The sequence below is a fragment of the Thermobia domestica genome, chromosome 2 (assembly GCF_964235325.1).
Source record: "Thermobia domestica chromosome 2, izTheDome1.hap1.1, whole genome shotgun sequence".
Classification (NCBI taxonomy): domain Eukaryota; kingdom Metazoa; phylum Arthropoda; class Insecta; order Zygentoma; family Lepismatidae; genus Thermobia; species Thermobia domestica.
The window spans coordinates 150,110,615-150,125,195 of NC_137455.1; the positions used below are offsets into that span (position 1 = coordinate 150,110,615).

At 35.9% G+C, this 14,581-nt stretch overlaps 1 protein-coding gene across 9 annotated transcripts in view; it reads right to left on the bottom strand.

Moving 5' to 3' along the window:
* The window catches only part of LOC145676199 (protein lingerer-like), a 143,278-nt gene that overhangs the window by 97,174 nt on the left and 31,523 nt on the right, over positions 1-14,581 (bottom strand). For all 9 annotated transcript variants that reach the window (XM_081747158.1, XM_081747160.1, XM_081747120.1 and 6 more), the window contains exons 5-7: positions 8,585-8,792; positions 5,440-5,670; positions 4,638-4,906 (exon numbers count right to left, since the gene is read on the bottom strand). In XM_081747158.1, coding sequence (XP_081603284.1) covers positions 4,638-4,906; positions 5,440-5,670; positions 8,585-8,792 — 708 coding nt within the window. The remainder of the gene's footprint in view (positions 1-4,637; positions 4,907-5,439; positions 5,671-8,584; positions 8,793-14,581) is intronic.

Consider the following 14,581-nt stretch of genomic DNA (forward strand, 5'->3'; position numbering starts at 1 on the left):
TACTTTTGGTGTACCACTTGTTACAAGATTTACAAATAAAATTTAATACTTTGCATGGAAAGATATATTTATAAGGATCAAATTTCTGAAAACAACAGAATTAAATACAAAGTAATACAGCTGTATTTTATGTTTACAGTTGTAGGGTTATTAGTGTAAAATTAGTATAAATGTTTTAACGACGGATAAAATAGGTGAGAGACAATGTTTAGCAGAAAGGGTCCAGCTAATTTTTCTAAGAAATGTTGCAATTTCGGTAGTTTCTATTTACATTAGTTTAGTTTAGGCTGGTTCAGGTTAGTTACGGTTACGTTACGTTAGATTATATTAGTATATGGTTCCAGCTAATTTTCAAAAAGTGACAGAATTTCGCATAGGCCTACTTCTATTAATATTAGGTTAGTTTAAGTTAGTTAATTTCATTAGGTTAGATTTGGTTAGGTCTAAGCACTTGCATGTTCCATATCTCCTGTAAATTTTGTATGTTTTGCCTACTTTCGGACCCCTTCTGCGAAACATTTCCTAAGTGAATGCAAATGAAAGATGACCGGTGATACTATTTTCCACCGCCGGTTTATTTCTGTATAGTTTACAGAAGCTATAGTTTATGTTTACAAGTGGAGCGCTACCACCACGATACCATGACAATTGCTATTCAAACTCGTATCATTGCCGAAACCCACTCGTTTTCACTACATTAACTGACGCGCCAGCTTCCTTCGCTCGCACCCCCTGACTGACGCTCGGGCACCAGCTTCGCCCTGCTCTGACTGTTAGATAGCATTTATAGTTTCCAGCGGCCACCTAGCACAACTTGGTTTGCGTTTTTTGCACTATAGTTTTTATGCTATATATCCGGACCCCGTATTTGTACGCAAATCTTAAAAGAATTGTAGTTTATCATCAATTGCTTGTGATGGTTCTCTTGAGGGATTTTATTTATGCTACATGAATAATTTTCATGTCGGTTAACGTAAATCATTTAGGAAACAGTGATAAATTATAATTTTTCAACAATTATTTAGAGTGGTGCACCTAAAGTTAACCTGTACGATCAGACGATACCTCATCAGTTATGTTTTCACTTGTTTTGTTTTCACTTTCTCTCACCTGATGTCGCTTAAATCGAAATCTTACGAATTTTCTTTCCGAAATAGAGCGTGCTCTAAACAAGAGAAATCTCATAGGATCGTTCAGAACACAGGAAATGACATGAGATCTGATGCCATACACGTTGAGATTTTGACTCTAGGACAAATCGTAAGAGATTTCCTAGGATCTATCCTATAGTGTATAGCGCGCCTAACGATCATTATATAACGTTAAGTTTTTATCGTCTTGTTTCTTTCGAGATGCCAAAACGAAATATTCAGAACAGTTATTATGGATCGAGAATATGGAAAATGAAATTCAAACACTTCAATAATTTCACTACAAATTTTAATTCTTCCACAAACTGGAGGTCTTACCACTTGAAACTTTGACATTATGCTGACTATCTCAAGAACTATATTGATCTATACTCACAAGTGTATTTTTTTTTTTTTTTCAAACGATATGCTAATTTTCAGCTGTTAGTAACCAGATTATTGTAATGAGCCAATGGGGTTAATACTGGGTTAATTACATCTATGCAACCCAAAATAACTGAATTTTCACAACATAGTTGGTCAGCACAATGATATCTTTGAAATGTGCACTCATGTCCAAAATTATTGTCGCATGTCGATAAATATGTTGCTGAAGGAATATAATTTGATAACGAATTAGCCCGGTATTTCTTATTGTGTTAGTATGTGTGTAATCGGCAAAGACATGTATGTGGCAAATTTTATGTGAAAAGCACAGTAAATAAGAACAATAAAACGAAAATAAAACGTTCTTGTCCATTTAGCAACATTTTGTTTTACTCATTCTAATTTTCGTATTTATAATTATTTTCCTATGAAATTTACCACAAATATACATTTCCCGATTATACACACAGTATCTGTATTAAAAGTACCCTGCAAAATCATTATCAAATTATATTCTTACAAGACGACAGTTGTAGATATGCAACAATCATTTTGGACATAAATGTTGCTCTTCATGCATACGCTGTTGTCAGGTACTTTAGGTAAATTTAAAAAAAAAAAAAAAAAAAAAAAAAAAGATTTGTTGAAATTGTTATGCAAAATGTGACCACGTATCATGTTGAATCTGAGAAAACTGGCTAAATTTACTGAAATTTACTATGGTTTCCTTCATTGTTTAGCATATGAGTTTTTGTACGTATATAGTAAGATTCGAATATATTCCTTTCAACACGTGATTATATAAGCACCCCGGACAAAATATATTGAAGTGTGGTCATTCTAGGGGCCTTGTGGAAAGTGGCCTGGCATAGTAATACACATGCCGATACCGCTAATGTGAGTATTGTATGTTATTTATAACAATTTGCGGTTAGTAAGACGTGTATGCTGATGTGGTATTTCATTACAGGTTGAACCATGGGCCGAAGAAGTGATGTGACCGAATGGCAAAAGGGGAGCCATTATCTTCGGGTGTAAACAGGAGCGCAGTTTGTTGGCGTGTCCGAATCCACGGTCAGTACTGTTCATGCAGAGTGGACGACATCTGGCAGAAACCAATCCTCTTGGAGTAGCAGTGGTAGGAGACTCACCATGTCCGAGTGCGACCGTAGACGTCTGTAAGATTAGCAACCTCTAAACGGTTCCAAAATCGGCAGGACCCAGTCAAGTTTCTGAGCGAACTCTATCACAAGGACTGCGTGGTGTAGGCATATTCAGTCGCGTTGTCAGGATACACCCCAGGCTGACTGCCATACAGAAAAAAAAGTCTCTCGTGGAAGAGGGAACACCGCCACAGGACTAGAGACCAGTGGCGACGCATGCTCTAATCAAACGAATCCTGGTTCTGCCTCTTTCAATGACGGCCGTTCCAGTGTGATACGGCGAGCCGGAGAAGCCTATAAAGCTGGGTGTGTGCAAAGGGCTGTACAAAAGGGAGATGGTAGTGTCATTTTGTGGGGATATATTTCAAATGCTGGTGTAAGTGCCTTGATAGAAGTGTCCAATCGCATGAAGTCTATGGATTACGTGTCCATTCTGGATTATGGTAAGGTGTTGTTATTTATAGTTTCTGTGAGATGGTCACATCCCCGAGTCTCAGTATCGAGAAAACTGCAGTGTTTACCGAGCCAGGATTGTGTGAAAATAGTCTGATGAACATGAGGTGGACATATCACATCTGATTTGGCCTGCGAATTCGCCTGATCTCAACGTTATCGAGAAACTTTGGGCCATGTTGGAACAAGCCGTGAAGAGAAGACATCAATATGCCGTTCTGCGGAACCAGTTGGACTTAAACATGCTCCTCTCCCACACTAACAGCATGCTACAGAAAATCAAAGCTGTAATCTGCGCCCGTGGTGATGTAACACCTTATTGACCAATAAAGTACGTACTTCGTATTTTTTTGTCCGGGATGTTTATATATATATATATATATATATATATATATAAGAAAAAAAAATTATTATTTAAGAGAACCATCTCATGCTGGTATTTGGCTCAGAACAAGTCTGTTGAGTGCACTAGTTGAAAATTCAGCCAAACCCCATTGGTCACTATTTAAAAGATTATTCACTGCGATGCAAGTATTCCATTATAATGAAATTACAAAGGAAGAAAATTACGTATAAAATTATTCAAAATTATTCATGAGGAAATAACAGTAATTTCATTAAGCAATTATGGTTTCACCCAGTGAGAAAGGGGTCAGGGAATTCTAACACTTTCTCTGTCAATAGGTCAAGCGGCCAGGTTGGTGAAAGAAAAGGAGATTTTTCTTGGTGTGAAGAACCAAAAAAAAACCTTCCGTGGTACTCTGGCGCTGCATCACCGTGGCATTCAATGAATTTTGGTGCTCCACAGCATTCTCCACTTGGAAAGTTTTTGCGTGACCAGCAGAGATTGATATATGCATATAAAAATGGATATATGCAACGTCAAAAACACGAAAACTGGAACTGCTCGGTCTCCCCGTAACTTTTGAGGCTTCGTACTGCTTATGTATACTTTGGTTTTGGACTAGGGACATTGTTGAGATTTTATTCATATATTTTTCATTCAGTGTTTTATCTTTTAATTTATATTTGTGTATTTTACGACAGACGGCTACCACTAGGTCACAACGTCTAGTTAGCACCTTGCTTGTCAAAATTCAACAGGAAACATGTACACATCACTACCTTCTTCCACCTTTCATTGTTTTAAAGCATTACTTTGAGTGAATTTTTAAGAAATGCCACCATATCTATATATAAGATTTACCAAAAATAATTAAGTTATTTCAATTCCCACATATTGCATCCAATATAAAAACAAGGAAATGCCTAAAAATTGCCTTTTCTTCCAATTATTTCAATGGTTTTCAATTTCCATTATACATAAAGTACTGTAAGTTCGTGCGTTATATCTAAAAATGCTTACATAAAGAAGACACAACATCCATTATTGATAACTGAAATAAAGGTTCGTAAGAGATAGAACAGATTAAGTCGCTGAAACCGTTTCAATGCCGAAATTTTTTTAATTAACCATTTCCAGTTTATTATAATTCTATCTTACCTGTGCCTGCTGACTAGGAGATGGTTGCAGATTTGCACTATAATCCGTGTTCTGAGGCAACTGGCCTGAATTTGAAGACAAGGTACTTGAGAGATTCTGCCCAGCGAGTGCAGAAGAGAGATCCTGATTCGTAGAGTCCTGAAGAGGTTCTGAATTCAAAGTGGGTTGAACAGTTGTACTAGGTGTAAAAACTTTCGTATCGGCCAACGATCCAGTGTATTCTTCATTATCCCAATCCTCTGGTGATGGGAAATCATCACCCCATTTATCTAAAACAAAAAGGGATTTTTTTTCTCATTATTTTGCTTTCCTCGAACAAGTGTTGAGCCTCAATAGCAAGTAAAAGATAATACTTTACATTCGCCGCTATAAATCACAAAACAGTAGTACTTTTGAGGGATATGACCCGTATCATCAGCTGATTTGAGTTTGAAAAAAAAAAGTTAAAAAGTAAAAACACGTGGGAAAATAAAAGGATAAAAATGGTTATTTCGAAGTAAACAAATGGTTTCACGCGTACAATCAATTGTAAACATTGGTAATTATGAAAGTTTCGAGTGTTTAAAAAAGCAAATTCACTACAAAACTACAATCCTAGCAAGAGTTTTAAATAAAGTAATCTGACTCTATATCTACTTCCGCTCATCTATTTACAAATCACAGTAATGATTGTTTATGTAACGGGAATACAGTAAAAAAACTTAACCCCCCCAAAAAAAAACTTCGGACAAAGACCTTAAACACGACTAACAGAAAGAGCATGTGTGAATATTTACCACTGCTTTAACTCATTCGGACTTACCCATTTTAAGTGTATCTCCTGAGTTGTCATCCACCTGTGGGTTATTCCACGTATCTATTGATCTTGGAAAACCACCCTTTTCTCTGTTCTGGAACGTTCGAGGACCCATTCTTCCACCTCGTCCACCTCTGCCTGACCTGCCAGGACCATTCATCATTCGTCCTCCTCTTCGTGGGCCATCTCTGGAATCTTCCAAATTTTTTTCATTTTCTTTATTTTCTCTTCCCCGCCCTAAAAAGGTAAGTAAGAACATGTGGTTCTTTTCAGATATGCAATAAAATAAGTTACTAGGAACTTACTGTATGAAGGAATCTGTAATTTCAACCTGAATATAACTTCTGTTTGCTACTGTAACGAAATTTAACTACTGTTTATATCTGTATCGCAATAAAGATCCTAACACTATTTCCTTAATGTTAAGACTGTTCTTTAATTAAAATTAACACTTATTACGATATTAAAACTGTTCTATCTACGTTGTAATTCTCCTCCCATTTAATGCAATAGTTTTATTAAATACCAAATAAATTAATTTATTTTAATAGGATGTAACACTCAATCATACACAATCTCTTTTATTATGACATGAAATTAGATTAAACTTCCAACTGTCCTGGTATAAAACAGAAATATCGTACATGAAGAGGAAAGGGTTAGCTAAGATTGCGCAGCATGGAAGATTCTCAGCTGCGGCAAGTGACCTACCGATAATAATGTTGATCACGTTTAAAGCAGTTCACACGACTCTGTCATGGAATCATTCTTTAACTCACAGACATCGAATAAAGAGATACATTTTTTTAATATCTAGAAATTAAAACAATCTAAGAAACGATGCTTAGAATGTGTTGAATTTGCTGATTCCGACATTATTCTGATGCACGACATAGTGCATTATTTTCTCGCCTGTGAATTTATAACTAGATTAAGTGTAATATAAACGGATAATTTAATAACAAAAAGACTAATACAAAGAGCTAATTTAATTTCTCATTGAATTATCAAATGATCATTCCTAAGATGGAAAAAAAAAAGCCTCTCTATTTATTTAATAATATTCGTTTTTAAGAATGAAATAATTGATGTATCAGTGGTACGAAGTAGGTAAGTGTATAAAGTGAAACATTTTCTTGTGTGAAATTTGGTTTCTCATTGCAACATACAAGATTAAACTGGTTAGGATTACAAGTCACCCGAACCGATATAAAATATTATGCTTCCAAATAAACAAAACAAATAGGAAAAAAAAAAAAATCGCCACAGTTGTTAACTACTTACCACGACTAGAAATTTTCTTGTAGATCGAAACGGGACCAGTGCTTTTCGCTTAAATCACATGTTAGTTCGATACTTAACCTATAAAACACAGTAAATGGACCCTTCCTTCTAAAGTTGCGCGTAAGTGCAGTGACGAGAAAGAAAGTCTCGTGTCAGATGGGGTCTAAAGTTGATATTCTCGAAAAAGGAACGGACTTCGATAAAAACTGAGTGTGGTGACGGCTGTACAGCACGACAGTGTTATCAAGGTCATCAAAACATTAGTCATCAAGGTGTTCGTGAGATGTGCAGGGAATTTACGTTGTTTTACAGAATTGTGGTAGATAGGTCACGCCTTCAATGAGGGACAACAAATGTAGGCTCTTAGCGCGTTGCTGAAGACTAACAAATAAGGCTAAATGAAATGGGTGATTAATGAAAGTGAAAGAATTTGAAGAACGAGAATATAGACGGAAACTAGAGAAATCCCAGGAAACCAACGGACAATTTATGGCCGACTACAATTCACATCTCTAGCGACGGATCGGCGCCACATGTTTTGTGACTTAGACCAAGAGACAGGATTATCGCATATAACTGAGCTTCATATTTTGAAGGAACCCACCACACAATGTCATAAATGCTGAAATGGTTGCTCCTTACGCCATTAAACTGCTTGATACATGGGCCATATCGTACAAGCCAAAAGAATTCCAATCGCACAAGCAGCCATTACAAGTCACCACGATCATCACAAGTTCATCAGAACTCCAGAAATGTGATATGATTATATTTGTACAAGACTGTTATTACAGTACTTGAACGCATCCAGTGCTTCAAGGACACTTACAGCACAGTGTTACCGATAATTTTTAGATATACCTTCAACTAGCGTACCGGAAGAAGCAATGACACACTGCAGAATTCTCGATCGTTTCACAGGACAACGCTCGAGCGCATATAACTCAATTTGTAACTAATCTGTTCGTTCGATGTGGCAGCGAAGCAAATACCTTCCACTATCTCTCAGACTTACACCTTTGTAACAGATTTAATTCGGGATAACGAAGGAACTTCGTAGAACTTGTTTCCAAATTATTCCAGATATTCTTCCGATAATAGACCACTCTATTCAAACAATTAACAGTACACTCATGTCCAAAATTATTGCAGCATGTCGATAAATATATTGTTGTAGGAATACAATTTGAAAACGAATTAGCCCGGTATTTCTTATAATGTTAGTATGTTTATAATCAGCAAAGATATGTATGTGGAAAAGAACAGTAACTAAGAACACTAAAACGAAAATAAAACTTTCTCGTCCATTTAGAAACATTTTGTTTTACTCATTCTAATTTTCGTATTTATAATTCTTTTCTTATGAAATTTACCACAAATATACATTTCCCAATTGTATACATAGTATCAGTATTAAAAGTACCCTGCAAAATCATTATCAAATTATATTCTTACAAGAAGACAGTTACAGATATGCGACAATTATTTTGGACGTAAGTGTACAAGTGCTACTACAGGCATACTACGACTTCCACATCACTGGCAACGGGATGAATATGACACTCGTTAAGTACATCGCAGGACAATGGAAGTTCCACAGAGGTATCTATTTTTCATCAGTTCTAAATAGCTGCCAGTATTGAAGTTCCAACCCCTGTATTAAAAAAAAATTAAAATAAAATAAAAATAAAATAAACTACCAGAAGCTAATGCGTAATTATTTGCAAGTTATGAGAATGGCATACATTTCAAAACAGTATGCTGAATCTCTAAATACATGCAATTTTTATTAGAACCGAATTCTTATTCAGATTTTAAGTTTCAATTTAAAAAAATAAAAACACTACACTGAAAAAAATCTGCTTACATCCTCTACTATCTGAAGAGCCCCGACCACGCATTCTCGGTGGCCCACCTCCTCTACCTCGCGACCGTTCTCTTTCTGGACCTGGTTCTTTTTCTCGATTCCAGTCTCCTCCTTGATGGTTCTCTTTGTTATTTACTGTGGCTTCTGTCTTGGATGTCGAATTTGGTTGGCGATTTTTCTTCTTCTTCCCAGACATTTCCCATTCTCCCTACAGAAAGAAAAAAGTCAATATGAAATCTTGTTTATTTTATACTGGTATACTAAATTTTATGCTTACAACTTCTTGAGAATTAGAACAGAGTCCAACTTTTAAAATATACTCTGTGGCTAGCACTAGTATTTAATGTACCGTAACAGTTTAAGAATCGTCTATAATGTAATGAGAAAATAAATGAAGTTAAGAAAAATCCCATTTGGAGGTCACTAGATAATGAACATAATCTGAACGAGCTATGGAGGGTGATTCTCCTAAGATAGCCAAACTCTGCACACACATCTATTCACTGTGGTCCCCTCATCCATCAGTATTTGCGTGCAAGGTGATGGCCACAAGCCTTTCCACTGTAGAAGTGCACGGTAAAAATGGATGAGTAAAACTGCAGACCACATTGCATTCCACAGACCTGCTAGTGTGGTGCGACGTCTTGCGGGTCCTCGTATCAGAAAGCTAAAGGCACAGAAGTTCATTGGGGAGACAAGTGGTGATTTCACGAGAACAAACGAAAAAGGAATGCAGACACCAGTCTCAGCCTTCATTCGTCAACAATATGTCACCGAACTCCGAGCAGTGAGACTGGATGCATTGATGTAATACACTATATTTTGTAGCAAGGTAACATCGGGTTTTGGGAGTTTTTACCAGGTTGGAAGTTGTATGGATGTTGTGCACAATAGGTAATTTTCTGACAGGACATGCCCATCACCATTTACACTTCACACCTTCGTCTTGATATTTTTACGATTAACAACCTTTGCCAAATATAATTAATTACTTTAATTCTTCATTACCGAATTTTATATTCACAAATTGACCCGTAATCATATTGGATTGGATTACAGTTTAGACTCCTTTTCAGCAACGTAGATGGCTATATGAGACGTCAATCTACAGCTTACCGTGGAATCCAAACATGAGCTCCCGCCGGGAATCAAACCTGAGTCTCCTGCGCAGAAGATAATCATAGAGCCACACGGGAGCTGTAGTAGTAAATTAATTGTTGTGAAATTATACCGACTTATACATACATATCGAAAAATTTTATTCAGGTTCACTCAGACCGCAAAATACGATGAATATTGAAAGGATCCGTAATGTCTGATGTAAAAATGTTCAAATCAATTATGAAACAAGTTAGATAAGAATTGAGCAAGAATGAAAACCATCTCAAAAACATTGACTAATTTTGTACTCTATAAAATTACGGACAGAATTTATACCATTCTTTCATTTCTGCAATCATCATTGTCATCTCAGATGAGAAATTTCTCGATTGGTTTCACGCAGCTTCTCGCTCTTCCCTATTCTGGGCCAAACTTTTCATTTCTTTGCAGTTTTTCTTCCCAGTACCTTGTATTATTTGGTCCGTATATTTCACTTATGACCTTCGAGATATTTTTGCTTCTGCTATTTTCTGCATAGTACAACCGTGATTCGTCAATGTCACATAATGATCCAATCGTCCTATCTTGTATATCTTGTATTTTCAAATTATTCTGCAGTATACTCCTTTGTCTTCTACCATTTTCAATACTCTCTTATTTGATACTTTGTCCGCCCATCTAATTTTCAAGATTATTCTGCAGCACCACATTTCAAAGGTATCCATTCTGTTTTCCCTCTTACATAAAAGACACAGTACACACGTATGTTTTCATCAGTTCTATGCTGATGCTTCTGATTAGAAGCTTCTGTTTTTCTTCAAATGCCTTCTTCGCCTGAACTATTACAGATTTTACATCTTGTTTGCACCTGTTATCGCTCGTTATTTTACTGCATAAGTAACATAATTCTTGCACTTCCTCTACGAGGTGATCACTTATAATGATCTTTTCTTGTTTTAACTTTTTTGACGCAACTCATACCTTTTGTTTTATTTTTGGTGATCTACACGTTGAATTTGCTGACAAATACCTCTTGCATACTGTTCAGACTTAACTTCAATTTTTCTCATTGTCTGCCAACATGACGATACCGTCAGCAAATCTAAATGTGCTCTCATGAACATTTATTCCTACGATGCGTCTCTTTGATTTCTTTTATTGCTTCTTCAATGTAAAGATTAAACGAAACTGGTGACAGTTAACATTTCTCTCTCTCCTGCCTCTATTACTACCTTCTGATCTCTGTACAGGTTATAAACTATTCTTCTGCCTCATAATTTATTCCTGTTTCTTTCAGTATCATGAATATTTTGTTCCATTCTATATTATCAAATACATTTTTCAGATCCACATGTAAGCTGCTCTTCACAATCCAATTCTTTCTTCTAGTAATCATCTTAATTTTATGTATTGCTTCCATTGTTCCGGTTTCCTTGTAGTATCTTGGAAAAAAAAAATGCTGATGGCTACTCTTATTGCAATTCTTATCATAAGGAATACTAGTAAAGCATTTTTGGAAAGTTATACTATATTTATTAGGTGTAAGTTTACTACCTTGTCTCAGCACTTTAGGAAAATTAAGGGCCAACCTAAACATACTCATAAGTCCCGACGAATCCAAAAGGTTTATGGAGTCATCAATATGACTGCTACAAAGTAGAGGGAAAAAAGTCACTCTTGTGCAAAATTCAAGGAAATTAATTGCTCATACCGGCCACATATTTATATATTTACAAAATAAAGACTACGTTTTTATCTTTAAGTGGAATTATTTTAAAGAGAAATCCTTGTACCAAATTTTATGTCTATATCCCTCAGATTCGTAATAATAACTGCCACTTCCATTTCTTCTTCCCCGCCGAATTTGCAGAAGCCCTTCCTTAGTAGTACCTTACCTCACTACTATGTACTATCAAATTTTCAAATTCCTAGCTTTTATATATATATATATATTGGAGGTTTTCTTTTGCCTTTTCTTCTGTCCCAAGCCGCTTCCTTCCCTCCCCGAACAAAACTTGTTGGAATATGTAGTACTACTTGTGAGGTATTGTTTCCAAGAAGTTCCAGAGTCCAGTTACGAGAGATCACGAGAATATGTCAGCAAGTATGGCCACCGTCAGAATCTGAGTTTGTACGGTAATCTGAGTTCAACTTCTCATAGACTAGATTTAGAAACGTTATTCCGGTACCAATTTCACGAAAATTAATTGCAGTGCAAAATATGGTGTTTTATTAAAATACGGTTCACATATTTTGATATATATTAACTGAAAATTTAAAAAAAAATAAAATATGTGTTTTAAGTGTACATAATCTAGTAATTGGAGCAGAACGGAGGAATTGGGTGGAGGGGGTAATTCCGTGTAAAACTTTTTAAAAATGTATATTTTGCATTTCAGTATATTTTTATGGAATTTAATTACACCCAAATTTTGGGTAGGCAGATGTTGATCAGAAAAAGGCTTAGATGAATTTTGAGAGGATGTAATAATGACAAAAAAGAATAAAAACTGATTTGATTGAGAAATAACATATTTGAAACCGAGTTTCCGGTTTGTGTGAGTTTTGGCTTGAGTCACAATAAATCGCGCATCTGTTAATGTTTTGACCCTGAATTTTTACTGCTGCTTAAAAACATCGTAAGGATGGTGCCGTGAAGAACAGCAATCTTGAATCCTCACTGAGAGGCAGTGAAAATTTTGTTAAAATTTGTATCTCCCAATTTACCCCCAGGGGGTAATTGGGCACATAATGTGGGAGTAAATGGGTGGAATGCCTTAAGTGAACATTTTTTGCTTAGAATTCATTTAAATTCTATGTTATCTTGGTCTTTTGTAGTGTACATTTTTGTTTTACAGTGCATTCTATTTTATTCAACTTAGGCCTCCAGTGGCCCTTGCGTATGCCAATAGTGCCGATGCTGTAAATACGACCTGTTTATCAATCTAGAGTTCCAATACATGCTCTAATGTAATAATTTATAGTTATTTAGCGTTAATCTTATTACCTTCTCCTGTGTTTGAATATCAGGGCCTGTTCTCTTGATTTTTCTATTGTTTTTGTTTTCTACCAAAGTTTTGACCGCTTAATATATATTTCGTGTGTGATACAGTTTGTATTAAGTTCATATGACAATATACTAAGCTATAAACAATAACTGGAAGCCTTGAAAAGGCATTCAAATATCTTTGAGATTTACAAATAAGTTACTTCTCATTTTGCGTAAACAACGGTATACTTTGTTTCTAGGCCACATAAAACTATTAGCTTTTAAGTGGAATACAAGTTATATACTGCTATAACCTGTGAAGAAAAAACAAGTTTCAAAAACCTCCAATTTCCCCCTTCTACACTATAAATAACTATTACACATTTTGACATTTTAATTATAGGTCATTTTCAGAGCTACACCACGAATTAAAATCATTTCAATATCACTACAAATAGGAGTTATGTTAATTTTTGAAGTGAAATGTGTGGCTGGCTATGGCTTCCTTACTAAAACTTTCATAGCAGCTTCGCTATTCTAGACGACGATGTTTGGCGCTTTGGAGTGTATGATCTTCATTCCTGTTTCTATACGTGTAAATCTTCATCCACATCCTCTTCATCCTATTGCTGCAGCTATGCTCCACGTAGTTTGCACACACGCCTGAACATTTTAAACTGATTTCAGACATTCGTAACATCTTGGTCAGTCGCTTTTGTAACGAGAGACAAGATGAAGCACTTCTAAAGGTACGATTTGCGAGGATTAGAACACTTTTCACTATCGCCGCAGATAACTGTCCGTCTTTCACTCTCAGCATAGTGTATTAATCTTTATGCCATGTCGTAGCTCCACCTAACTAAATGCAAGGAGTGAATGCTGAGAATTATGTTAATGTTGGAGAAAATAGATTTAACTTGAATTGAGTTTCTGTGGATGAATCGCTTCGCATAAAGTTTGAAACTCTTTTTGAATCATACAGTAATAAAGTGAAAACGTCACCATTATTAGGTGATGTTTGGGGATTATTGAAAATTCACGATTTCAAACTTGTACTAAGTAGATGTGAATCACCACCAGAACATTTACCTCAGCCTAAAGCACATTGCATTCTACTACTTAGAAATGATTACATGTGCGTGTCCATAATGTGCAACAACGTATCGATAATACTGCTGACTTGTATTTACAAATCCCTAAACACTGCCACGCACCACAGTCTATGACACACAATGTGTTGAGGTGGTGCGTGCAGTATTCTAGTCAGACTCGATCAGAATTCCAACTATAGGTGAATCTATGCTATTAGACCTCTTTCATCAAAATGAGAAAATATAAAATGAAATTCAGACTTGCAGTGTGAGGTAAGCAGCTTAGAGAAAAACTACTCTCAACAATGTAAAGTGAGGCTTCCTTTCACTGTATGCAGTCGTGTACGCAACGAGTTTTTAGTTTAAACTCCCTTTGAGCAAGATATTACACAAAAAAAATAAACATCTACCATATCAAGGTATGTATACAAACCACTTATATGAATTTGGTAGCTTGAACATTCCTTGACAAACTTCTTCGTACGGCACTGACTATATGCTTAAGGGAACAGAAACTTGCACAACTTATGTCTAAACAGGCTATAAATGCGCAATTAAGCTAGCTATTTTGTCACTCCGAGTGTTTTATCAGCAGATTTTCTTCCCGAAACCTTTATCCGGAAACGGAAAATCAAAATGTGAGGGTGCTCAACGACATGCTGTGCACAAGGATGACATATAAATTGCAATTTCTCTCTTAGAAAGTACACCTGGAAGAAATATTGTTCATCAGGTGCACCAATAGTGTGACATTAAGATAGATATACTACACTGGGGATGGAAGATAGTGGACGGTTATCTGTGACGATAGTTAAT